Source organism: Patella vulgata, chromosome 7, assembly GCF_932274485.2.
Source record: "Patella vulgata chromosome 7, xgPatVulg1.2, whole genome shotgun sequence".
Lineage (NCBI taxonomy): Eukaryota > Metazoa > Mollusca > Gastropoda > Patellidae > Patella > Patella vulgata.
Genome location: NC_065885.2, coordinates 27614495 through 27641901, shown reverse-complemented (window position 1 = coordinate 27641901; position 27407 = coordinate 27614495). Strand labels below are relative to the sequence as shown.

General features: G+C 33.0%; 1 protein-coding gene across 2 annotated transcripts; it reads right to left on the bottom strand.

The window, feature by feature from the left end:
• Positions 1-26946, bottom strand: LOC126828260 (tripartite motif-containing protein 2). 2 transcript variants are annotated; one of them, XM_050557934.2, is made up of 5 exons: positions 26842-26940; positions 25907-25937; positions 12236-14118; positions 10435-10590; positions 1-10029 (listed from the first exon to the last, which is right to left on the bottom strand). In XM_050557934.2, the coding sequence occupies exons 3-4, from the start codon at positions 14114-14116 to the stop codon at positions 10441-10443; spliced, it is 2031 nt and encodes a 676-aa protein (XP_050413891.1). In that variant the 5' UTR covers positions 14117-14118; positions 25907-25937; positions 26842-26940; the 3' UTR covers positions 1-10029; positions 10435-10440. The 2 variants fall into 2 exon arrangements, with proteins under 2 accessions (XP_050413891.1, XP_050413892.1); XM_050557935.2 differs by lacking the exon at positions 25907-25937 and having other exon boundaries at positions 26842-26946.
• Between the last annotated feature and the right edge of the window lie 461 nt (positions 26947-27407).

Below are 27407 nucleotides of genomic sequence, written 5' to 3'. Positions count from 1 at the left end.
TTTTCAAAAGATTGATTCGTTTAATTCAAAGAACTAAAAAAAAAAACGTTGCAACATTTCATTGTACAAAATATGTTTTTCTTTATATGGTTGTTTAGATTCAAAACAGACATAAAATACAATTAAAGACTCAAGCCTGGATTATACATCTTTGAGATCATACAATTATATAACAGGAATTGAAGTTAAAATACATTCTAATGTACAATTGCCAATGCTTTATGCTAGTACAATGTATGTTCAGATACAGCCTATACCCAAATATTGGGTGCACATTCAAAGCACAGGTTTAGTTTAACAAGAATGGTTTTGCTTTAGCTCAATTTAAAATTCGAAAATTAATTATGATTCTTAGTAATAAAATACAGATTTTTTGACAGACATCGAACAAGTTGACCTGCAAGATTGTGATGCGTCCATAAGAGTTAACATTCTTAGTACCCCATAGCTGTAATGCAGCACTTTGCAATGGGGTCAGGTAATAATTTTAATGCTAATGATTGTCTAGTGACACAGAATTATACAGAATAACAAAAGCCAGTTTAAAATTACAAAAACTTTATATTTATGGTCTGTAGAACCTGCACAAATTGTGGATGAACGTACAGACATACCAACGAAGGCAACAATATACAACTATATGATCTCAACTTAAAGATGCATTATGTAATAGCCAATTCTACCTATTTTGTGTCTTTCCTTTGGCCTCAAATGTTATACAGATAATTACATATTTATTGACAAGACAAGCCTATAATAAGCTCTCTTGAACATAAGATGGTCGTGATGTTCAATGGATTAAAACACGATCGCCACTTCATAAATTAATTTAAAATTGGATAATCGAGACTGCTTTTTATCAGAACAGTAGTACTTGACAACCAAGACTATATTGTGAACACTTCCAAGCCTGACATCTTCCTTTAGAAACGAGTAATCTAACTGAAATTTTCAAATCATTTTTCATTACCCTTTTTTTTTAAAAAGTATTATAGCAGAATGGCCAACTCTTTATCGAAACCTTACATAATGCATCTTTATTTGAATACCATATACGAAATTTAACGCATTTACAATGTACTATTCCTGTTGGTAAGAACACAAAACAAAACTGTCTAGAGGAATTGTTGCAACGTGTTTTCGGAATATCTAACTGAATATAGTAAATATCTGTATGATGCCATCTTACTTACAAATAGTATATGCCCTAGAGACAAGTCTATGCGCCAACGTATTATATTGGGATTGAGATGACATCTATAAGCCTGCTAGAAAATTCTAAATAGCAAAGACTTTCATAAAATATTCATTCTTTGTATTCTCTTTTGGCAACTAAATACCAAAAACTGGAGACACCTCCGGCTTCAAATATCTGTCTAGGGATTTCTCTTAAAACAGTCACTAAGACGTAGGTTGTTACATTGCCAAGACATGTGTTTAATTTATAAAAAAGACACACTGATCAGGTTTACCAGAAAGTAACTTTATCAACTGAAGCCTCCATATTCCCAGATCAGGCCTCTTACTTGGTACCAACGAATGGGCATCATATATGACGTTTAGGACATAATTTTAATGGGGCCCATAAACTTGTCCAAATTGTTCTGTGGTTCAAGGGTGCAATATAATAATAGTGAAGAGAAATATTTAAAAAAAAAATCCTTATTACATGTAGGTATATATTATAAATAATATATATTCTAACGAATATAATACTAATAAAACCCAATTCTTTTTACATGCACAATTGCACATCAAAAACTATAATTGCATAAATAGCTTTAGTCGAAACTAAATAATATGTTGTATTATAATATATTGAAAGGCTATAATATATCTTTATAGAACCATACATACTTTTATTTACAAATTCACAATCAAGCTTTAGACACCACTTGTCTACATAATAAATAATGAAGAACATATATTGTATGATTTAAAAAAAAAAAAAATAAGACATAAAACTAATTTAGTTTATAGACTACCATAAATAAATATAAATATATTGTTATGTTAACAATTTCTCTTCATAACAATTCCTTCTATATCTTATAAAATTCTCACTATGTCTTATGAAGATTTATATATAATTTCTATCATATAGTTGACATTATTCAATCCTCTTATTCTATGACCCTTCTCATAAACGTCATCTCTTATTACCTTATTATCATTATCACAGGTCCTTTTTCTTCAATAGATATGTATATTCAGTAAATATTCTTTTGTTGGGTTTCTATTATTATTACCAAATAAAGATATATTGACAAATCTACTGTTTTATTCCATATTTGTTGTGAAGGAGACAAATATCTTATTAACTAAGATTAATTTTGGTATAGGGCCCAAAAAATTATTCAAATTTGCTTTAAAGTAAAAATTTCTGAACATGGCCTTTATACTACATGTTGAAAAAAAATTGTGATGTTAGGAACAAGGTTTACTTATTACACAAAATTTAAATGAGCTTAAACCTCTTTGAATGGGTTGATCTGACATTGTATTTCATTTAGTGATGGGACAATTAAATTTCTAGTTTTCCATAAAGTTATTAGGCACAATATAGCCCAGTTGGTGCTGACATGTCATTAAACATCAGTTCATTCATACGATAAAATTAAGTGAAAGTTGTTTTTTTGTTAATTTTAGTTTTGTTTTCGGTTTAAACTGTCAACAGTGGAACACAAATTCATTTATATTTCAACACTTTCTTTACTCTGGGCCTAAAATTTCCAATGTAGGCAGATACCTACTTCACAAAGCAAATTAACACATCAAAACTAATTAACACTAATTAATCATTCAAATCAAAGAGGTCTAATCATTTCAAATCAAATTTCCTTAGCTTCAAAAAATATACAAATACTATATTAAAACAAATATTCAAATACAATATAATTTAAACAAAAAAAACCCCAAAACTCATACACATACATACAGGTAATCTTTTGATTAATAACAAAAAAAACCCTAAAAAATAACTTTGGCTTGGAGCTAAATGACAGAACTTGTGATTTATCCAGGAATTTCCTTATCCCCAAATATTACATCATTCAATTAAATTGAACACGTGCACCAATATGTATTGGACTTCAATACAATTCATCTTTTGATTTTCGTAGCATAAATAAAGCACCCCTTTTTCCAGTTCCAATTTTGAATGTTCAGCATTGAAACTTCACATTTTGGAAAGTCCAATAAACCGCCTTCTTTACAATTTTAACTGTTGACATAGCACATTAGGGTATGAGTATACAACTAGTATTTACAACTAAAGATAATGAAGCAATTTATTGTTCGATTTTAACACAATAGTTTTTTATTTTTAACAGGGGGGTTGGATGGCTGAATGGTTAGCTCATGCGCGCTGTATCATAAAGTCTGTCATTGAGTCAACTGGCGTGGTTTTGATTCCCCAGTTGTACACGACAAGGAGTAGGGTCGCCTGTCCAACCTCGTGGGTTTTTCTCTGGGTCGTCCGGTTTCCTCCCACTGTTAAAGACTCTTACGCGCAAGCAAATTATGGAAATAAAATTGAACCATATGTTAGTCCCAAAATGACTTAGTTTGTGTCAAGTGGAGGTTAAACCCTCTCTCTCTCTTATTTTTAACACCATTGAGAGGCTGTTTAAGTAAATCAATCTTGAACTTTGAAAAAATTTATCAGGATTGGCAAATTCTAAAGAGAAGCAGATTTATATTTATCCATAAAATGTCTACAGCCATAGAAGTCCACTGAAACTTGCCTGGTACAATCACCAAAAATATGATAGATCCTCCTGGTCATATCAAGCAATAAGTATTAAAGGGAGATAACAAGGTTATTGGATGGGACTAGCTCACCGTTCACAGACAAATAACAATGGTTTATATCCAAAAAGATTAAATCTCAAAAGAATTAAGAGAACTTAAAACCTTAAGCAGTGGACACATTAGCCAAATCATTCCACTGAATCCATCGGTGCCAAATTGCAGCCGAATGAGTGGACACACCAGCTTTCACCCGATCCACCAGTTGATTGCATCACCTTTCACGTCACATGATTAAACAAGGCAGCGACCATGTTTTCAATCATGTGACTTCTGGATATAAGTGGTGACTGGCAATCGGGCGAAAGCTTCGGCAAAGCAGACACACTAGGTGAATGTAATTCGGTTGAATATGTTTGATTCTGGTGAATCATTCGGCCGAATAACAGTGGACAAACTAGACGAATTTCAACGCCGATTGATTCAGCCAAATCATTCTGCTAGTGTGTCCACCACTTTAATCTACAGCATAGCAATTAACAATGTGAACCAGTTAACTGTTCATGGTCCAATTGGTTTTAAGAGATTTAGTTCTGCTAAATTGAAAAATAATTAAGATTAAGTAATCTAAATCAGTAAAAGTGCAGACTTTAAGATAAATCTGAATAATATAGTGTAAATACAGATACATACATGTAGTGGATCTATAATACATGTGTATAAAATAGCTGGGACTAAAAATACCAGCTTTCAAAAGGCTGTAATACTATTATTAGATCTTTATACTGTATGTGCATTCAATACTACTACTAGTAAGTACTAGTCTATAGCTACTGCATAGTTAGTTATAATAGTTCATCTTAAATGTTCATGCCATTATTACACCATATATAATACACTATTTGAGGTAATGTACAAATTATGGCTATACTGCAATCTAATACAAATCTGATCTTTATTTTATTTTGTTTTTAAGTTTGGTGAGTTGGCCTACACTACATCAAGTTATAACTACTTCTTTGTGAATTCTCTGTTCTTTTCAAAGCTAATTTGTGATTGGCTAAAATCATTCTTGGCTAGGTTAGGTCAATTGAATACAAACGTCTTAAAGATGTTAGACCTTAATGTAAAGGTGAAAAAATGCACAAACAAAAAACCTTAGGCAACCTTAGGCAAGGCAACATTGTAAAAACCATGCTGAAGTTACAACATATTAGCCATAAAAGTATGTTTGATTTCTATCTCAATACTCGTGTCAGTATCTTGATATAAATGTAGGCTCATATATCCAGAGCTGTTGATCAAACAAAATCTGTTATATCAAATGTCAATCAACAGATTGAAAATAACACTCTTGATTAAACAACATACATGTACAATTCACCACAAATAAAACTCAATATTGTATAAAAGATGAGTAATCATACATTTCTCATACATGTATACAGTCTTCATTTGTTTCTTATAAGTTATTTTGGTGGTTCAGTGGAGATAAAATTATTCTTTATATTACTTCCATAAAAAGTGTATTATTTATGATGATAAATCTATTGCTAGGTGTCAAACTGAATAAAACACAGACCTGATACCAAATTGTACCTTCCGGACGGGTGACAAAATATGCACCAGCTAAATAAATCTTCACCAATCAACATGTTGATTGTGTTTGTTATGATGCTCTCACCCCATATTAGTTATGGGGACTGACAACTCCATAACATGGCACTCAATTGTATTTCTATGAACCCAAAAGATTTGGAACTGACAATTGAGTATCTCCATGCAGAACAGTTAGAAATAAACTAATACTTTTGGTTCATCGCTCATTTATAAATCAAAATGTATATTATACACAGTTTACAATATTATATACACTTTTACTGTACACAATTACTCTTGTGTATATTATACAAAGTGTACAATATTATATACGCACCACTACTGTGCACATTTACAAGATAGTGTATATTATACTCAGTGTACTATATTATATACACACCACTACTGCGCACATTTACTGTGTACAATATTACCTATACATCCTGATTGTACACATTCACTCTAGATAGTGTATATTATACACAGTGTACTATATATACATGTCTCTATTGTACACATTTACTCAAGATAGTGCACAACATTACAATACACCTCTACTGTACACATTTACTCTTGTGTACATGTATATCATACACAGTATGCAAATTGCAATATTATATACACCTCTACTGTACATTTACACATTTACTCTTGTGTATATTATACACAGTGTACAATGTTATATAGACTTCTAAAATACACATGATTTACTCTAGTGTATATTATATATACACTTCTATACACATTTACTGAATATACTCTAATGTATATATTAATTATACACTGTGTACAATATTATTATAAATACATTTTTACTGTACACATTTACATTAATGTAATGTTACCCCTTTTAAAGTGAATAATTTAGAAAAATTTCATGGTCTCATACTTTGAATGTAAAAAGTACCATTGTGAACTAAAACTCTTTCAATGTCAGGATTGGTGGCGAATATTTCCTTAAAACTACCCTGTAAATTGAAAATGAGAGTCACTGATCGTCATTTGCATTTTTTGGACAATACTGTATCACATTTTTAAAGGCTATATCCATTGTAATATGTACTCAAATTGATTATTTAACAATTATGAAAACAAATTACAAATGGTAGACTACATTGTAGGTTGGATTTAATTGGATATAAGAGGCTGAACAAAAGATTTTAGCAAAGATTAAAAGCTGGCTTGTTTCGACTATGTCATTTATATCATCTGCTGAAAGTTGACAAACTTTATATTCATCATATCTTTGTAAATACTGAAAGGAATTGAGCCATATTTGGATTGAAATGTCTTTCAGAGATTCAACTTTTACATTATTGTACATGTAGTTTGAAAGGAATTAAAATCCATCAAATGACGATTAGAGAGTTTAATCTTGTTTTGTAATATGAATAAAAGATCAACCGTCTTCATTAGCCCAGCAGAACAGCAGGACATTAAACCCCATTTGATTTCTTTTCTATATATCATTTTAACTGATGTCATAGTAATGCTTTCTGATCAATACAAATTCAATATTTTTATACTTTGGACAAAAGTTATTTTTTATGGTTTTATATCCATATAAGGACCGGTGTGATAAATAGTGATTGTGGATCATTCTACATGTATCACACTATTTGAACACATTTGTGGAAAAAAAATGAGTGCTGAACTACACGGATTCACTGTCTGCTGGAAATTCACACTTTGTTTTTAATAGAGATCTATACTGTAATTTTCATATTAATACTATTAATTGTATACAAAGCTTTTATTACAGCTCACTTAAGTTAGACCTAACTAAATGTATGTGAAGGTTATGTATAAACATGTATACTGTATGCCTCCAAGTTTATTTTCTTATACAAAAACACATTCACTTTGCAAATAAATAATTAAAATACATATATGCAGCATTTACATGTATTTAAACGTGAATGTGTGCAGAAAAGGACTGAAGTATAAACATTGAAACCAATGTTTTGATAATTCTACTAAATCTGAATCTACGAAAAAACAATGCTACCTGATATTATGACAAGCCTTATATAGGTATGACTATAACAACAATGTCTAAATTGTACATGCATGATCAACTCTAAAAATGAAACGACAGAATTTTTGCAGTGTGGAGTTAAAACTAAAATCTAAAATCACATGATGTGCACCAAGTCCGTTTCATCGAGGTAATCAATGATGAATGTTTCAATAAAATAATATCACAATTTAACTTTCATATAAATAAATGCAGGACATGTATATTGCATAATAAAGCTAGGGACAAAATAATTGGGTATTTCAATATAATGGGTCCTACATTGTAGTTACATGAAATGTACATTGTACACTCCAAATTAACTTATAATTAACAGACTACATAATGATTCTGGAATAAGACCACTGATTGACAAAATGTTTAAAACCAGCTTTCTAGTGAAACAAGTAAAAAACAGAATGGATAAAAAAATCTTGGATTCAGTTGGATCCAACATAATAACAGTCAGACTGACCTAAATTATTTACTATACTATACATGTATGTCGACTTTTCAAGTGTTATGTGCATACATGTATGTTACAGATTAGACAGTAGCAAGAGTAAAAGCCTAAATCAAAATCAAAAAGATGATGTTCATACATGTAGTCAACTCCCCAGATGATTGGATGGCTGAGATTTAAACAAATTAAAACAGGGTCGCTATTTAATGATTTAATTTAAAAATGGTGAATCGAGGCTCAGTCTCAAATAACAAGTATTGTTGTTACAATAAATAGAGAATCTCCTACTAGTCTGTTTTTTTATATCAAAAAATATCAACACAAGCCGATACAAATTTTTTAAAACTTTATTGATGAGTGTTGAGATTTTTTGATATCAAATAAGACGAGTAGGAGATTTTATTTATCACCCAAACCTTTCTTGCTCACACAAATAAATAATATAATTCTTTGGTATAGATTTAATTTTACTGAACTCGATTACATTACGGCGTAGTGATACATCATTTTTTGACAACAAGTCACCCGTTGCAAAGTTCTATATATTGACACAGTATTTCCTTTAAGGTTATGGGGAGTATTGTAATTGTTTATGGTAATTGAGAACTTTTCTCAAACAATATTACTGGATCCAAAAAGTAGTTCCTTTTTTAATAAAACAAGCAGTTGCCAGACAAGATATGCCCACATTTTGCAAGAGATGGATAGAGAACAGGATAAAAACAAAAGCGTTTTTTCGTACAATCAGGGGCGATAATCCAGAAAGTCTGAAATGCACAAATATCGAAAGGGACTGAGATCTTTGAGATATAACAATATATTTTAAGTTTCATCAAAATCAGATAAAAATTGTGACCCCTAGAGGTCCCCAAATCCTTGTACTAAATACTCCTACACAATTTGCATACAAAGAGCGTCCATTTTAGTTTCGATTTTCCTGAAATTCGAATTCAACCTTCATTATGGTGGAATGGTGATATATTTAAACAGGTTTTAAAATCAGATAAAAATTGTGACCTCTAGAGAATCTACAAGCTAAAAAACATGCTTTTTCATACAATTAGGGGCCATAATTCAGGAAGTTAAAGATTGATATATACTAACGTCAAAAGGAACCAAGATCTTTGGGTTATAAACATACATTTCAAGTTTCATCACAATCGGATCAAAATTGAGGCCTCTAGAGGGTCCTCAACCTTGGTATACCATATTTTTACACTATTAGTATTTGTGTACGTAGGGCAGTCATTTTGTCTGGCAGTTTTGGTCCGATTTTCACAAAATTTGAACTCAACTGACATTATGGTGTAATGGTGACATATTCAAACGTTTTTTTTTAAACTGGATAATAATTGTCACCTCTAGAGGAACCACAAGCTAAAAACGAGATTTTTCTTACAATCAGGGGCCATAATTCAGGAAGTTACGATTTGATAGGCACGAATATCGAAAGGAACCAAAATATTTGAATTATAACCATGTATATCAAGTTCAATCAAAATCAGATGAAAATTGTGACCTCTATATATAGAGTGTCCACAAGCTATCAGAGGCCATAATCCATGAAGTTATGGCTCGATACATGCCCATATCAAAAGGAATCGAGAACTTTGGGAGATAGAGCTATTTTTCACGTTTTGTCAAAATCGAATAAAAATTGTGACCTGTTCAGTGTCTACGAACAAATTGTGGACGGACAAACGGATGAAAATATGGGCATATAAAAAAGTAGTTCCTTTTTAATTGACCAATTTAATTGAATAAAGTAATTTGAATGAAATTTCCAATATATTCATTTGGCATTATCCGTATTTGAACTATTATAGCAAGAACAACCAGCTCTTATCTAAACCTTACATAATGCATCTTTAACATTTTCAAATCTTAAAATGTAATTTATGTAATAGTGAATCATGATTACTAATTACTTGATAGGCATACTGTTATCAAATTTCCAGAAATGTACGAACAAAAGGATGCGTTAGTACCTTTTTATGTCAATCAATAAAAAAACAGATTTATACTGTATGAACATCATCTTCTAGACAAAGAATCAGAAAAATATCTCAATTATAATAAAGGATAGCAATTGAATAAATAATATATTATGGAAATAGAGTATAATAGTTGATAGATAGTTGTCACACTACAACATGGCTGAACTGTAAGCTAGTACTGTACATGTATATTACTCCATAACCTAAAACAAAAAAAATACAAACGTTTGATAAATAATATTTATATAAAAATGTATGATACCCTAGTACATGTATGATCTTATACTTCTACATGTATGTGTAGCTTGAATTCAGTATAACAAAACTACACATGTATGTCAATGTACATGTAAGCTTACATGTACATAATATATGTAGATTATGCTTCCACACTCAACCCAAGAAATACATGTAGCTATCAATGGTCAGTAACATTGTAATACAATAAGCAATATTTATATCATGAATGCTACAAAAGTCACAGTATGTAATTCCCAGTAAATGTGTCAGTAGGTTAAAGATTAGCAAGACAATTCGGCTACCAGTATGGTTGTTGATAATCAATCCTTTTTCCTGATTTAGTGATTATAGTTTGTTAAAATACTTACATTAGTCTATTTATATCTATACTTTTTAACACAATCATTGCCCAAATCTACTACGACAATGTAAAAATTTGGCAAAACTGCTATTCCACTTGGTCTTTTTAACTTATCAGCATTGCTGTCTATACAATATTGTAATTTACCACTTGAATTCATCACCTGTAGATTAAATATCAAAGTAGAATAATATAAATGTAAATAGACACAGCACTGATGGTAGCTAGGTGGTTAAGACGCTGGCTCGCTAGCCTGGAGGTCGGGTGTTCGATCACTGCATTGGCCGAGAAAGTTCATCTGGTTTTTCCGACTTGGTTTCCATTTGTCAGTGGTGCAGAACGGAGGGCCTGACAAGGACAGCTGTCTAGTCCTTCGGATGAGACGAAAAACCGAGGTCCCGTGTATACATTAGAATGCACGTAAAAGATCCCTTGGCAGTTGGTATTCGATATAAGAGTAGGCGATAGTGCCGCTGCCCGGGCAAAATTTCCCTCATAGCACACTGTATGGCGTATGCCTGTCTTCATTAGCCCAGTATAGGAGCAGAACAGTAGGAGGTTAAACCTCATTTTATTTCATTTCATATTTCTAAGAAGAATCAAATCCAATGAAGACTCAAGGGAGATAACTCTCATTTCTAATATCTTAGAAAGAGTTGCCTAATCCCTAGAACAAAGAAATGAAATTGGGTTTCACATCCTACTGTTCTGCTTTGACTGGGATAATGAAGACGGGCATACACCATACAGTGTGCTATGAGGGAAATTTTGTCAGAACAGCAGCACTATGGCCTATTCTTATATCGAATTCCAAATTCCAAATACCAAGGGATCTTTTATGTGCAAGCCAATGTGTACATCAGACCTCGTTTTTTTTTTTGTCCCATCCACACAACTCTACGTTACTCTTGCCAGGCCCTTTTTGTCCTGCACCACTGACAAGGAGGAGTCACACCGGAAAATGTAAAGAGAAAGCTTATTAAATTTTAAATCAACATGATTACCAGATTATAAAAATAAATCAGTCTATGGGCAAAGCTGTAATCTTATTGCATATACAATGTATATATGGTCTTTATTCAAAAGATAGTTTATACCTAATTCCTCTTCTTATTTTAGTCAGTTACATGTAGAGCATTTAGTAGTTTGCCCTGGAGTCATGCAAGGATTATTGAAATGAGAAATAATATCTCCTATAGATGTGTACATGTACAAATACTTTCTGAGTTAAATGTTCCATAATTATGCAGTATGTCTGAATAGGAATTCAAATAAACTGTAAACTAGAAACTACCAGAATTTATCAAGGAATGCCAAGCACCTGAACATATACCTGCTGAAATAGCTGCTAATTGTATAAATCAGAGGTCAAACACGATCTGCCTTGATTTTGTTCTGTCGAGTTCGTGCTTCCGGTCATTAGAAATAGAAAGATCTCTGTTTTCTGAACAATTTGATACCAATTTCATGTAAGTAGGGTTACTAGGGGCGAAGTTATGGATTTTAAAGGTCAACCGAAAAAGAGCAAATTTTGGGATGCCCCTGAAGGGGCCCCAGCGCTAAAATTTTGCACATCACGTTCTTTCGTCATGGTTAACTTGCACACCAAAAATCATCAAAATCTGTGATGGTCATGTCAAAATCTCCCGAATTTTGTGTACACTTGACATGGAATGCCCCATAATGGACATGTAACAGCATATCCTTTATAATACTAAGACAAGTAAAAAATATTTTATGAGGTCACAGTTGCATACTCTCTTTTATGATTGATTTATACTAAAAATATATACATGTAATGGACTCACCTGAATATAACACTTTCCCTTCTCTGTTTTCGTGGCCAGGATAAGTCCACTGGTATCTACAGCTATACCGCCATACTGACCTTTTCCACTATCACATAAACATCTCGAGAACTTGCCATCTTTACTAAATACTTGTATACGATGATCTGTAACTAATATCTCATCACATTTACCCACGGTCACCGACGATATCAGTTTAAACTGACCGTCTCGTGTCCCTTTACTACCAAATGTTGTGATAAGATTTCCTGCCTGACCAAATATAAATATTTTGGCTGCACCGCTGTCGGCCACGATGACATCCCCACGACTGTTGACAGCCACATCGGTTGGTTCTATGAACTCGGTGGAGGTGAATTGTTTGACTAGATCCCCCTCCGGGTCAATTATCGATACATTCTTGTTTCTCCAATTAACAACAGCAATGTTGCCGTCATGAGTGAGACTTAGTCCCGTTGCACTTTGGTTTTCTAGCCCTTCTGGTCCTATATGACGATCGATTTGCCCATCAGGCTTCATGATTTTTATGCGACTGTTACCCGTATCCAAAACAAATATGAGACCATTTGGATTAGCAGCGATACGAACAGGCTGCATGAGATTTTCGTTTCCAGATCCTCTTGAACCTAGCTTCCAGACTGGATTTATATGATCACTTACGTCAATCATAAAGGGACTATTTTTGATGGGTCTCTTAAATATATTTACACTTAATTTGAGGCGTCCTGAGGCTGGTGGAACAAAAACTATATCATATGTACCGTTGTCATTGTCCTTGACTTTACTTTCAACTAAATTCCCTTTATCTGTTCGCAATTCTGCAGTGACAGGATCACTGCCTGTTAATCTGGGATTGCCATGGTAATCTACTGTCATGACTTGTGCCGTACAGCGTAAATGGGAGGTTGCTTCGCCAACTCGTGCTGTACATAGAGCAGGGAAAGTTGTACTGATCTTGATCTGACCAAATTTGGCAATGCTACTTTCGATTTGTTTCAGAGCATCATTATGCTTGTATTCATATTTAATAAATGAGTTCTCCCGTGGTTCCGCTAGATTACTGGTTGAATCCAATTTCTCATTCAAATCACTGATCTTTTTGGTTATGTTCCTGACTTCAACCTGATATTCTAAATTGCTACAATCCAACTGAACTTTGTCCTTTTCCCCGTGAATAAGGTCCAATTGTTCCTTAAGAACTGTTCTTTTATCCTCACGAATCTTTCGTACCAGTTGCAGGCATTCATGTCGACGTTTTTCAATAACTGCTATCACATCTTGAAAAGATCTATTAATTGAATCCAAAGTTCTATCCACAGATTGTTCCAAACATCGTAATTCATCCGATATATTTTCATAAGCTCCATTGAGATTCTTAATGCACAAATGTGCTTTGTATAGGAGAATTTCGGACATTCTTTTGATCGCAATCGCAAATGGAATCACAGTGTGTTCGCTAGCACCCCGCCCATTATGATTATTGTCTGTGCACAAGGTACAGAAAACGATATCACAAGTCTCACAAAACAATAGTTCTTGGTTAGAATGAATCGAACATTTTGGAACGACATCTCGACGCTGACTAGCCATTAGATCTAGTAACTGATTGACGAGAAAGCTTGGTGGGAAAGCCGAGACTCCACCCTGTGGTACGTGGATTGTTTCGCGACATATCGGACATCTAAAACTACCAGTGTCTAGTGGTTGTGCTGCTATAATCCGTTCTAAACAGTTTTTACATACAGTATGTGAACAAGGTAGAAGTTTAGGATTGTGTTCAATACTGTCATATAAACACAAACATGTTCCGCAGGTTAGGAAACTGTCATTAAAATCGTCATAATTAATAGAGACTGTCTCTACTAGGGTTGAGGACATCATACCTAAAAAAAAATAAAGATAAACAAATGAATATCTGCTATATCACATAATGCTTTATCCATGTTACTTTAAAAAGTCTAAATTAACCATAAGACTTTTATGTTGGGAATTTAGACTACATGTAGATCTTCTAGTTATTTTAACAAAACAGAATTAAAGAAGAAATTCATCATACATGTAATAACGCTCTTTAAGATGCCCAAGGCCATTCAAGACAACATTGGACAATATAACTATCTGCTACTGACACTCGACTTCAGAAATATAAATATAGTAGAAATCTAATAAATTGTAGATTATTGAACCATGAATACAACTGTCCTCTTTCCAAGATTTTACCTTTTACCTCAAGCAGCGCCTGTCAGGCAGATACATGTACGCACGCATTTTGCAGGAGATGGATAGAGAGAGAGAGAGAGAAATGGGGTTTAACGTCCACTCGACACAAACTAGGTCATTTCGGGACTAACATATGGTTTAATTTTATTTACATAATTCGCTTGTGCGTAGGGGTCTTTAGAAGTGGGAGGAAACCGGAGGACCCGGAGAAAACCCACAAGGTTGGACAGGCGACCCTACTCCTTGCCACGTACAACCGGGGATTCGAGAGATGGATAGAAGACAAGCTAAACAAAAAGAGATTATTCCTACAATGAAGGGCCATAATTCAGGAAGTTACGATCCGATATGCACGAATATCAACAGTAACCAAGATCTTTGGGTTATAAAGATATATTTCAAGTTTCAACAAAAACAGATCGAAATTGTGACTTCTAGAGGGTCCACAACCTTGATATACCATATATTTACACTGCCATTTGTCCGGCAGTTTTGGTCCTATTTTCACGAAATTCAAACGTCTTTTTTCAATCGGATAAAAATTGTGATCTCTAGAGGAACCACAAGGTAAAAACCCGATTTTTCGTACAATCAAGGGCCATAAATCAGGAAGTTACGACCCGATATGCACGAATAACAAAAGGAACAAAGATCTTTGTGATATAAAGTTATATTTGAAGTTTCATCAAAATCGGATCTAAATAATCTCCTCTAGAGGGTCCACAACTTTGTTATACCATATATTTACACTATTTGCATACGTGGGAGGGCCATTTTGTACAGCAGTGATTTTTCGTACAACCAAGGGCCATAATTCTGGAAGTTACTATCCGATATGCGCGAATATCGAAAAAAAACTAGATCTTTGGGTTATAAAAATTCATTTCAAGTTTCACCAAAATCAAATGAAAATTGTGACCTGTACAGTGTCCACAAGCTAAAAACGTGATTTTTCATACAATCAGGGGCCATAATCCATGAAGTTATGATTTGATTAATGCCAATATCGAAAGGAACCGAGATCTTTGGAAATAGACCTATATTTTAGGTTTTGTCAAAATCAAATAAAAATTGTGACCTGTACAGTGTCCACAAACAAATTGTGGACAGACGGACATAGACAGACAGGTGCGATGAAAATATACGTCCTCATGAAAATGTGGGTGTATATAAAAAAATATTTGCCTAATCTAAAATTACTAAATTTAACAAAATAATCTGAAACTGAACCCAGCCCTTTTAAAGAAGTGTGAAGGTAATATGTGTAAATAGTAATAAATACACAGTGTGTTTATATACACCATGTATGATGTTAAAGGCTCTATAATATATCGCAACAAGAAAGAGAAGAAAAAAATGTTGGCAGTCAGTTAATATTGTTCAGTCATGGGTGTACATGTATGTAAAACTAGTATTATTCATTTACACATAGCTATTGAAACCTACACCCAGTAGTGAGTGTACACTTGTATGAAATTGATTGTATCTAAGCAAACATGTTTTTCTTTGATGATGAGGTGCCTTATGTTGTTGTTAGCTTAAAACAAAAATACAATCTAAAAATGAATCATTTTAAAGTGATATTAGAATTTATTTCATATTCACATTGTCAGAATGTTGTATTTCAAATCAAATACTTGGTTATTTTGTTTCTACAAAATGTATGAAAACAATCCTGCTCAATGAAAGGGGCAATCCCAGAGGGTTTCAGTATGCAATTCAGCAAGTTTCAAATTAAAATACTGAGTCTTTCAGATTTTATATGAATGAGCTAGATTTGATTAATGAAATTAAATGGGGTTTAACATCCTACCTTTCTGCTTCAACCCGGCCAATGAAGATGGGCTTACGCCATACAGTGCGCTATGAGGGTAATTTTGCTTGGACAGCGGTGCTACGGCCTACTCTTTTTTTTTTTAATTCCAACTATTAAGGTTTTTTTTACCTGCAGATCCTGCACAACTGACAGAAGAAAACCAAGCAGGAAAATCCTGAGGAACTTTCTCAACCTACACTGGGATCAAAACCAGATCCTCCTGGTTAAGAAGCCAACATCTTACTCAGCTACATGTACCATGCCACTAAGTCCAAGATAGATTCAGCAAGAATACAGACACATTTCATTTATTTAGACAATAACATATTTAAGAATTTGGGGACTAATCAGACTTCACATGGAAACTGCAAGTTTGTGCTTCCTCAAAAACGATTCACAGTGTTGTAGATAATTGTAGGTTAAAGGTTTTTAAATTAAACAAGTTTTATTCCCTTAATATTTCTAAGACTGGAATTTTAAGACCAGCACAAAAATGTAATGTAGGTATGTAAATAGAGGAGAATTTTCCTGCAACAGCCTGATGATTCTTTATTGGTCACAAACACTTGATGTTTAAATAGCAATCTGATTAAAATACAGATCTGTATTTTGTTTTGTTTTCTTTTATACTTTCGATGGCCTCTACTACATAAGATCTGAGCAGTTGTAGTGGAAGGTCGCATCGGTGGTCATACGAACAGCTTTTGACCCTATGGAGAGACATTCGATTAACTAATCAACGTTGATGTTTCTAGTGGGTAACCCAAAATTCAGTGCTCCTCACGCCTAAAGCTCGACTTAACAGACCGTTTCTTTGGCTGACCCCTCACATCATCCAGAACATGGGTTATATAACAACTCTTCCAGATCCTAGTGTAGTAAAGACAAAACAAAATTTTGAACTATAAAAAAAACCCCAAAAAACGAAATAGAATCTGTATTTTAATAAGATTGTTTAAGTAGCAATGAAGCTTGCTTTGTCAGAGTGAAAGTTTAACAGGTAATCTCCACTGGCCCCAACATTATCTTTTACCCAATAGTATTGAAGAGTGTCAAGCATGATGCAGGGAATCTAACTTTATAACTACAATGGTGTTGACAGTGATATCATTGTCAAACTTTCTTATATGAGTTGCCATGGCCCACAAATTTATGTTATATCTGTCGATCAGAGAGACACACATCGACCACAGGCACTTCAATGGATAAAAATAAAACTTCTTACTACTCTTTGACTATATATTACTGTAATATATAGTCAAAGAGTAGTAAGAAGTTTTATTTTAATCCCTTCAAGTGCCTGTGACATTGACATAGCAAACAAACTATGCATAATCAAGAAACTGTCTGGTGCACACTGGAAAACTACTGACAAATAACATAGATGTGTGTTAGATTTCAGATAAGAATCAAGCAATGCATGTGGCTTCAACACTGGAAATAATTTATGTTTCTACACATAGTTAAATTTTTCATGAAAACTATGCATATACTCCCTTGAAAGTCGAGATCAAACGCATTCAATTAATCAGAGAACAGACAATGATATGAATAATGAATTGATCAATTACATGATGAACAATGACCAAATGCGCTATAATCAAAACAAGAACCCAAAATAGGCCATAATTTATCATCAATTTTATTGTTTAACTTGTATATCAATACTGTACATCAATAATATAATTAACAATGTTGAAAACCTTTATGTGAATCTAAAGAAAATGTTTATATTTGCACTATCAAAGGTTCTGTTCACCCCTAATGGGTTGGCTTAATTATAGTTTTTATACTAAGTAGTAGAAAAACTATTGTTTTTGTTTGGATTATTATTTTTTATTCCTCGCTTTTTGGAAAAAGTACATGTTCTACAGAATTAAACTCTATACTATCAGAAAGGTATTTAGTTCAAAAGGTGAATGAAAAACTAAAACTTTAAAAATCATAACAGGAAGTGCATATTCTGAAAGTTTTATCAAAATCAGTTTAGAAACAAAGGTTCTGTGCACAGAGAACAGGGGAAATTACTAATGTTGAAATTTACCTGTTGCAGGTAATATTGACGTTCGGGTTATACTTATGGAAAGGATATGTTGACATAATTACTTGCATTATTTAAAAAACAATTGATGCTTTTCTGGTGACCTTTAAAATATGTTTATATCCGGAAGATTTAGGTTCCTGAAGATTCACGCATATTATGGATTATACCCACTAATTGTACACAAAATCGTTTCTTTTTATGAGCTTGTTTTCTGTCCATCTCTTGCAAAATGCGGGCTTATCTTACATGGCAACCGCTTGTTTAAAAAAATGTCAAACTTTGAAATCGGGTAAAATGTTGATGGTAAACAATTAACTAAGACTTTTGGTGCTTATTCTGAAAGTTTTACCACAATCAGTCTGTAATCATACATGTAGAATTATGTGCAATTTTTTTTTTTTATAAAAAAAAACAGGAAATTTTGCTTCATGAAATGTTTTTGCTACATGATGTAAGATAGAGACTTTTTGACAGATTTTAATAATCCTTTTTTTCTTTAAGATTCTTGAAAAAAAACCAAAACAGGACAACAAAACATATTAATCTACTAGATGTTGAAATTAATGTACATGTATACGTGTATGACTGGGTTGTATAAATACTATTCTTTCTAACTTCTTTTATGTTTTAAAATTTCAGTTAATCTACTAGGCAAGTTTGATGCCAAAAAACAGCTAGGTTGCCAGTCAATGAAACATACGCCCACAGCAGCCAAATTGTCTAAGCAGTTGACAAGGGTTATCTCATATTTATTATTTTGTGGGAATGAATAATGCACAGATATAAATTTAATACCAATCGGATAACTTTTATCGTTTGAGCATTCACAACTACATTGTACTACTAAGTGAAACCAGGTTCGTAACTCCAAAAGTTATAAAAGGAAACTGTTTATATTCCATACAGATCGAATGATAACTTTTGCCATTCACAAGTTTCTACAAAGTGAAACAAGGGCTGTAACCGAAGAAGAAATTAACGGAAATGATTGAAATTTGAAAGACTTCTCCATTTTACTAATCTAAAAATGCACATAAATTTCATGCAGATCAAGATCTGTTTTTACACATTTTCTTTCTGCTTTTTGTCTGAGAATTCTTTCTTGGGTGAATAACATGAGTATACCGGCGGTTGGGATGGTTGCCTTTACTTTTGCAGGACTTTACAAGAGCAAATACATCAAGTGTGGACTCAATGATAGATGACGCAAATAGGCTTCTTCATCTCACTCATGTGAACAACATACATAAATTTCAAAACATTGGATGATATTATAAATGTAGTCTGTAGAGTGTTCACAAGAAATTATGGATGACTGACATACAGACTTAAAGACTACAGACAGGCATATAAAAAGGAGTTAATCCCTGAAAATTTAGCTTCTGAAATCAAAACAACTGTACTCCAATTAATTAACTACGTGTAGTGTACATTACAACTAAACATCTAGTATCAATTCTTATTGAAAGCATAACAATTTTTGTTACTTACATGTACATTCAATACATACGTATCAATTTACTGCTCAACAATCATGACAGTTTTTGTTTCCTATCTATGTCTAGCATTACGTGTAGTATGTTCATCCAGTCATGGAACCATCAGCTCATTTTACAATGTAATAATCAATGATTTATTATCATCTTTCTGTGTATATACCTTTATACAACACGAAGAGAGCTGATACATGCAGGTGAATGTTTTGTATCATTATAAATAATCCAATAGAGTTAATTAACTAAATGAATTATCCAATCCCTGTAACACCAGCTGCCTGTAGGATGGTTCTCGATTTTATTGTACATGGTACATGATTAAAGATAGTAAAACCATTTTACAACCATGCCAATTTATTGGTACCAGACCTGGATGAACATTATACAGGCACATACATGTATCCGTGTTGTGCTCATGAAATTTGGTAAACAAAAGAATAAGATCGTGCATAAGGACAGAGAATGAATGGTATACCGACTATCAATAAAATTCGGTGAACAAAACCTCTGCATAATTATATTCAAATTAACTAATGAATGTTGATATGCCTAAACTGATCAGTCGTTGATCAGCTGCTTTCCATTCAAGAGTTATGGGCAAAACTTCACCAACAACTGCAAGGCCCTGAAATTCCATTGCTTATACCAACCTAAAGCTTAAAAAAACAAGGTTAAACTTCAAGCTCAATTAGAGGCAAAGTTATTGTGCCACAAAATGTGCGAAGACTGACAAACAGTGTCAAGCGGCTAAAGCCAACAAAAGACACAAAAAAAAACCAGTCGATTAAGATCCAGAAACAGTCGATTAAGATCCCTGAAACAGAACCATTTCAAAGGAAGGGGACAAAAAAAAAATAATACTGTGATAATAAAACTAAGATTACTCATCCAACAACCTCAAATTACAATGACCTCTTTTGACTCTTCAAGCAATTCTGGTTAATTCTTCGACAGGTACAAAAATACATAAATTGCTGTTTGAGTCGACTTCAATTCAAATTCAATAGACCTCCTGCTAAGTGGGAGTTTCCTTTTTCTGACACTAATTTAGTAAGTCTACATGCACTATAATAATGTTTTAGATTATGATAAAATATTCACGATTATTGATCATGTTTTCACATGTTTCATACTGTCTCTACTCTCTCAATACAGAAAACATGCCATTCATTAATATACACCATATGACATCCCATTTAGAACAAAATGTACATAATGTGTGTATTTACATGGAACACCAGAGACTATCAAATCAATAGTCAATACATGTCTCTATCTATACTGTTAAAGTTATAAGGATAAAAATTGGTAAATCATAAACATTTAAAAATATATATTTCCTTGACAGTCCTCATTCTAAAAACACACCAATTGGGTGAAAAAGATATCAAAACTACCAAGAAAATATATTAGTAAAAGATGCAATACGTAAGATTTAGATAAAGAGCTGGTCCTTTTTGCTATACAGATAATGAAAAATGAATTAAACATTTCATTCAAATTACTTTATTCTGAGGGAAGTTACATGTATGGGTGTTGGAAGATGTAGCGCAGATTGTTTAGATTGTTTATCATAACAATGATTAACAACCATACTGGACAGATTAAGCTCTTCTATAATGCATGTTTAAAAAAAACAATATGGGAGAGACCTGCAATAGGCAGATTAAGCCCTAACATTACGAATCTTTAACAAAAACAATATATCACTGATGAGATTAGATAAATCAAATTATGTACATGTGGGCGAGCAGATACATGTACTTCAAGGGAAACATTTCTGACAATTGTTAAATTTCAACATAGCTGATATTATTTACATTAACATGACAAGAACAATTCTGTATGTGCACATGCCAAGATTTCAACTGTGGACACATTGCTGTTGACATTATGTATTAATAATTAACTTTAATTTATTGGGATTAGGGAATCAATGTCATAATTACCTAAAAAATCTAATCTAAACTTAACCAAATAACCAATTTATATTAAAAGTTCTCTACTCTCAAGCACCTTTATATAATATAGTCTTAGCTTGATAACAAGTAAAGGTGGTCAATCAGTGGAGTTTAAAACACAAAATGGTCAAGATGAAAATTTTATGACCTTAGATCAGAATAAAAACTTTATGCATCAAATCGTGAAACAGGAAAGATCAACTGTGCTACATGAATAAACATTCTAACCAAATATAAATTTCTGCGCGCCATCTCTGATAGAACGTTGAGGCAATGACATCATTTACATGATTTACTGTGGGTGGAATGGATGCGTAAAAAGATCATTTTAATGATTTTTTAAATCAGCTGCAACTTTATTGCTTACAAATTGTGTGCAGTTTTGATTGTCCTATTTCAAATTTATATAAGATGTATGTTAGACTGTTCATTCTAATGCATGATGGTAAGATAAATGAGATCAATAAAACTCTTTAATTCACAAGAACCAGAATGGAATATGAGATAAAACAATCAGTACAATCAATAACTATGTTTGAAAAGTAACGATGTAGAATGCACTACCCGGCTAATCACTCAATTCATTTTTTAACCTGTCTGTATCATCATATGAATATTGTTCCTTCATGTGACTACATGTACATTAAACATGTTCCAGCAAGGAATAAGGATAAGCACATCTTCACAAAAACTCTCAAATATAAAAAGTCTATTTAATTAGACAGTGGAGCTCTACAAAATCCCAGAACATTACAGGCAATCCAAAATGAGTGGTGAAATCCTTCACAACGACATGAAGTACCAGAAAAATATGGATGTCACGATGAATACTACACTCTCAGCCAGTGGCATTTGCAGCATTTCCGAAAAAGCTACCATAAAATTTTTCAAAATTAATATGGTGATGCCATCACCCACAAAGGGTTTGGGGTTTTTTTTGCATTAAATAGCATTATTTTCATTGATTGAGTCTGTTATCAGTTAATCAAATATATTTCAATGGTTTAAAAAGAATCATTGGAAGAGCATGTTGATTTCTAATTTAACTCAGGACTATATTTGTGACAGATCATTGACAAATTTAAGACAATATTTTAATGAATGAGATATATGTGCCATGAAAATAATAATAAGCTTATAACTTGTCTCTACCCTGTACATGTACCATTGGTTTTAAAATATCACCACATTAAAATGTTATCAGCAAAAGAATAGAGTGTATTAGAACTTTACTATAATTACAACAGTAGCTTTTACAGAGAAATAACAAGCCAACAGTGAGGCTGATGTCCCCCACCGCAATCCGCAAATAAATAAATAATACTAACATGTATTAACATGTCAACAGTGAGACTGATGTCCCCTGCCGTAATCCCCATATAAACAGATGACACATATTAATTAATTCCAGATTTATCTTTCTCATAAGTATCGAGCAATCAAACTGATTGTCTATACTTAGTTTAAGCATAAAATTTTCACGATCAAATGCAGTCATACATGGTAGTGAAACTATACACTACGTTTCATCACTCTCCACGGTTAGAATCAAAGATATCTTTTCTCAAGGAGGCGGGGGGGTATCTGTATCACACGGTCTGTCATTGAGTCAACTGGCAGGGTTTCGATTCCCCGGTTGTACGTGGTTTCCTCCCACTGCTAAAGACCCCTTACGCGCAAGCGAATTATTTAAAAAAAATTTAACCAAGTGTTAGTCCAGAAATGACCTAGTTTGTGTCGAGTGGACGTTAAACCCCATTTCTCTCCCTCTCTCTCTTTCCTCAAAGCATCGACCAATGAAATTGCTTAGCTTTAGCAGGAAATCTTAATCATTGAACTCAAGTCAAGATGTTCACCTAATAAACATCTACATCAAGTTTAAACATTCTGCCTCAATTAAAAGCAGAGTTATTATGTTCCAAAGTCTTGACCAATCAAACGGCTTATTGCTACTTATCCTAAGCAGAAATTCATATCTGTGAACTTGGTCAAGGTATTGATAATGAATCTATACTTGGGAGTTTCATCGCTCTCACCCAATTTGAACCAAAGTTATCATGTTCCAAAGTCTCAACCAATCACAATCTGATTAAAACACAGATCCTATTTCGTTCTGTTTTTTGTAGTTCAAAATTTCGTTTTTATTTGTCTGTACTACTCTAGGATCTGGAAGAGTTGTTATATAACCTGCGTTCTGGATGGCACAAGGGATTAGGCAATGAAACCATCTGTTACGACGACTTCTTGGCGTGCGATGAACAGAATTGTGGGTAAACCACTAGAAACGTCAACGCTGATTGATTAACCAATGTCTGACGTCATTGGGTCAAAAGCCGTTTGTACAACCTCTGACACAACATTTTACTACAACCAGTCACATCTTCTTGTAGTGTAGCCCATCAAAAGTATAAAAAAAATGGAATGAAACATAGATCTGTATTTTAATCAGATTGTACAAATCAAATCGCTTATCCTTGGTGGATAATGCGCATGACCGAACTCTGTCAAGGCATTCACCGAAAAGACACCTACACCAAGTTTGAACATTCTAGCTCAATTAGAAGGAGAGTTATTGTGTCCCAAACAGTTGGACGGACACACATTGGACAGACAGACAGACGATCCTTCAAAGACCCATTTTTAATAGTCCCCTGCTTTCTTCGAAATTTGGGGAACAATAAAAACGCCAAAATGTACTATTATCAAGCAGTTCACAATTCTTTTAACAAATGTGAGCACCAAAGCATAAACTGACCATTCTAAATAGAATGTGGATTAAATAAATACATACATGTAATACCTTCTCTATGAGTATAACCCGCTTGAAGTTGAAAGGAAAAGACTTTGTCGATCTAAGCTAGTGTATAAATAAAGTGTGTGACTTGTACCCACATGTATCAATTTATTCAGGAATCACCAAGTATCTATTTTCCTGTTTGTACAACTATTCAGTTATTCAACAATAACAATAATTAACTCATGACAATTTCTACTACCGGTTATTTCAAAACCTGAATTAATACAATACAACAAGCAATATTATATAAGATTATTTATCTGTTCGTATCTTATCTGACGAGATGAGATGAATATAATGTGGCTTCACAATCCAAGAGACATCAAATATACATGCATCTTTTATATTTTTAAATTTTCAAATATGCACAGCACTAAATATGGGAAAGACTTTTTTTTATCAAAATGACTGAAGCATTATCTGCTGTAGATTAGGCCTTAATCTCCCTTTTGTATCCTCTGAATTTGAATTAAGATTATGTGAAGTTCTTTAGCAGTTGAAGAAAATTGGAGAACAATAATGTAAGTTGTGTAGGAAATCAAGAACGATATATATTCTTAAATAGCTGCATCAATTCCACAATATAATACTTGACACTTCCATTTCTTATGAATCATTCTATAAACATGTTAGATTCCAGATACAAATTGACTCCCATTGCACTGAATATCTTACTCAAGACAATACAATAGAATATTTACACTAAGGTTCACATTCATATTATCAGTACCTAGGTTGGGTTCTGTTTAAATTTCTGAAGTTTGTAAGAGATAAAGAGTGGCTATGAAGACCTGGACATCCTGGGTGTCAGTGACTATGACTACTTTCGTTCGTATTAAAATTAATTACATGTACATATGTATATGTGTAGGCTTCTTGATCATCTCAGTAATGTAAACAACATACATGTACATAAATTTCAAATCAATCGGATGATAAATGTACCGTATTCTGTAAATCTATCGTATGATAAATGTATTCTGTAAAGTGTTTACGTAAGGATGGGGGCGATGATAATATACGACCACATTTCCATGTGACAGTGGGCATATAAAAATGTGATCTTATTTCATTTCAATTCAATAAATTCTAACAATATGCAAGTTTTATCCTAGCCTATGTGTACACCAACTTATACTAATTAATCTAATAATAATACTGAAATGGATAATTTAATGCACATTGTACCAGTCTAATACTAAGCTTATATATACGTATGGTATTATAAAAAAAACATGTTAAAAAACAACAATAACAACATGTATACAAGTTTAAGCAAAAATTAATTAAAATACTAATTTCACTACCATACCACATTCATATGTAGGCCTACTTACACTGTAAATTCAGCTGTCAGAAAGATTCTATCTGAAATTTGAAACAGGCAAGAGTCAGACAATTCCACAACACACTGTGTAAGCTAAGCATTAAATTTATTGCATGAGAATGATAAGCACTGCTTATATAATGTACATGTATCTTTTAAGAAAGAGCATACATGTACATGAATACTTGTCAACATGTCACCTTCTATAGCTTTAGTCAACTCAAATAGTGGTCATATCAGTGGCTTATTATAACTGTCAATATTTTATGTACTGCTACAATTTCTACTAGCAAAATTGTAAAAATTTTGTCATGCAGCCGAGTTCATTTAGTATCCAATCTTCCAGGGGTGTATTAATATTATTATGTCTCTGAATCAATCAAGTATGGGCTATTTGCAAAGGTGAGTTGACTCCTCTATCCACAAGTTAACATGTTGACAAATACAGCATATTATTATAAAGCATACCAAAGCCATAAGATTAAAATAAAGCGTTAAGACTCATCAAATATTAAATTATAATTGACAGGCCATGAATATTTAACCTACAAATAGTACAAACACTAAAATTAAGCCGCTCAAGACATTATAATCAAGGAAAAACGAAAATGGCTAACAACAGACCCAGATCAATATTTAGCATGAGCAATAGTAGTGATACATCTAATAATATAAGAATAAAAGCAATTTATGTGAAGATATATAGACAGAGATGTTGTTAGATAACAACTGTGAAGGTACATGTTAGTTATCTTTTGCTGCTTATGCAATCAGAAGTTTTCGTGAATGAGAAGATGATGACGACATGTATATGACTGATCGTGATAATTTTTGTAAACACGGAAACTAAGTCAAACAGAAATAAATTATACGGACTAAGCATGTTACAGTTACGGCCATTGCCCATAATTCGGATGAACATGCCCTACAAAACGGTCCAGTTACCTTAGCAGCTTTGTAGTAATTCAGTTCACCCCGAAACACGCAAAGGATTCATGCTAATGAGATACAATTTTTCTCAATCCTCTCTAATCTCTTACAGTTCTGTTTTCTATTTTCATCGACCTGATGACGCATGTTCAAAGTCACGCGAGATCAGGATAAGGGAATTAACTCCAATTATGACTGCTCTACTTTAGTTTTAGCGTTTTTTGGAATCAGACCATGGGCGGTTGCTAAGAGTTATTAAAAGTTATTTTAAAATCTTGCTATCGTGTCGTTTGTTAAGTTGTCCGTTAAATTTTTGTTGCTGGAAAGCCAATTTCATTATACGTTAGCTAACGGACTGATTGAAGTTAATCCAAGAGAAGACTGTTTGTTCACTGGCTGAATTTTAAATTTTTAAATTTAATGTCAGGTATAACAACTTCATAGAAGTTAGTATTAACAAGAAACTTGAGACAGTGGGATAACTGTGCAGTCTTTTCACAAAACTTGATTAAAGACAAAAAGATAACTGTAGAATGTACTACAGAAAACACTGTAAAAAAAAACATAGACACTGTATTTTT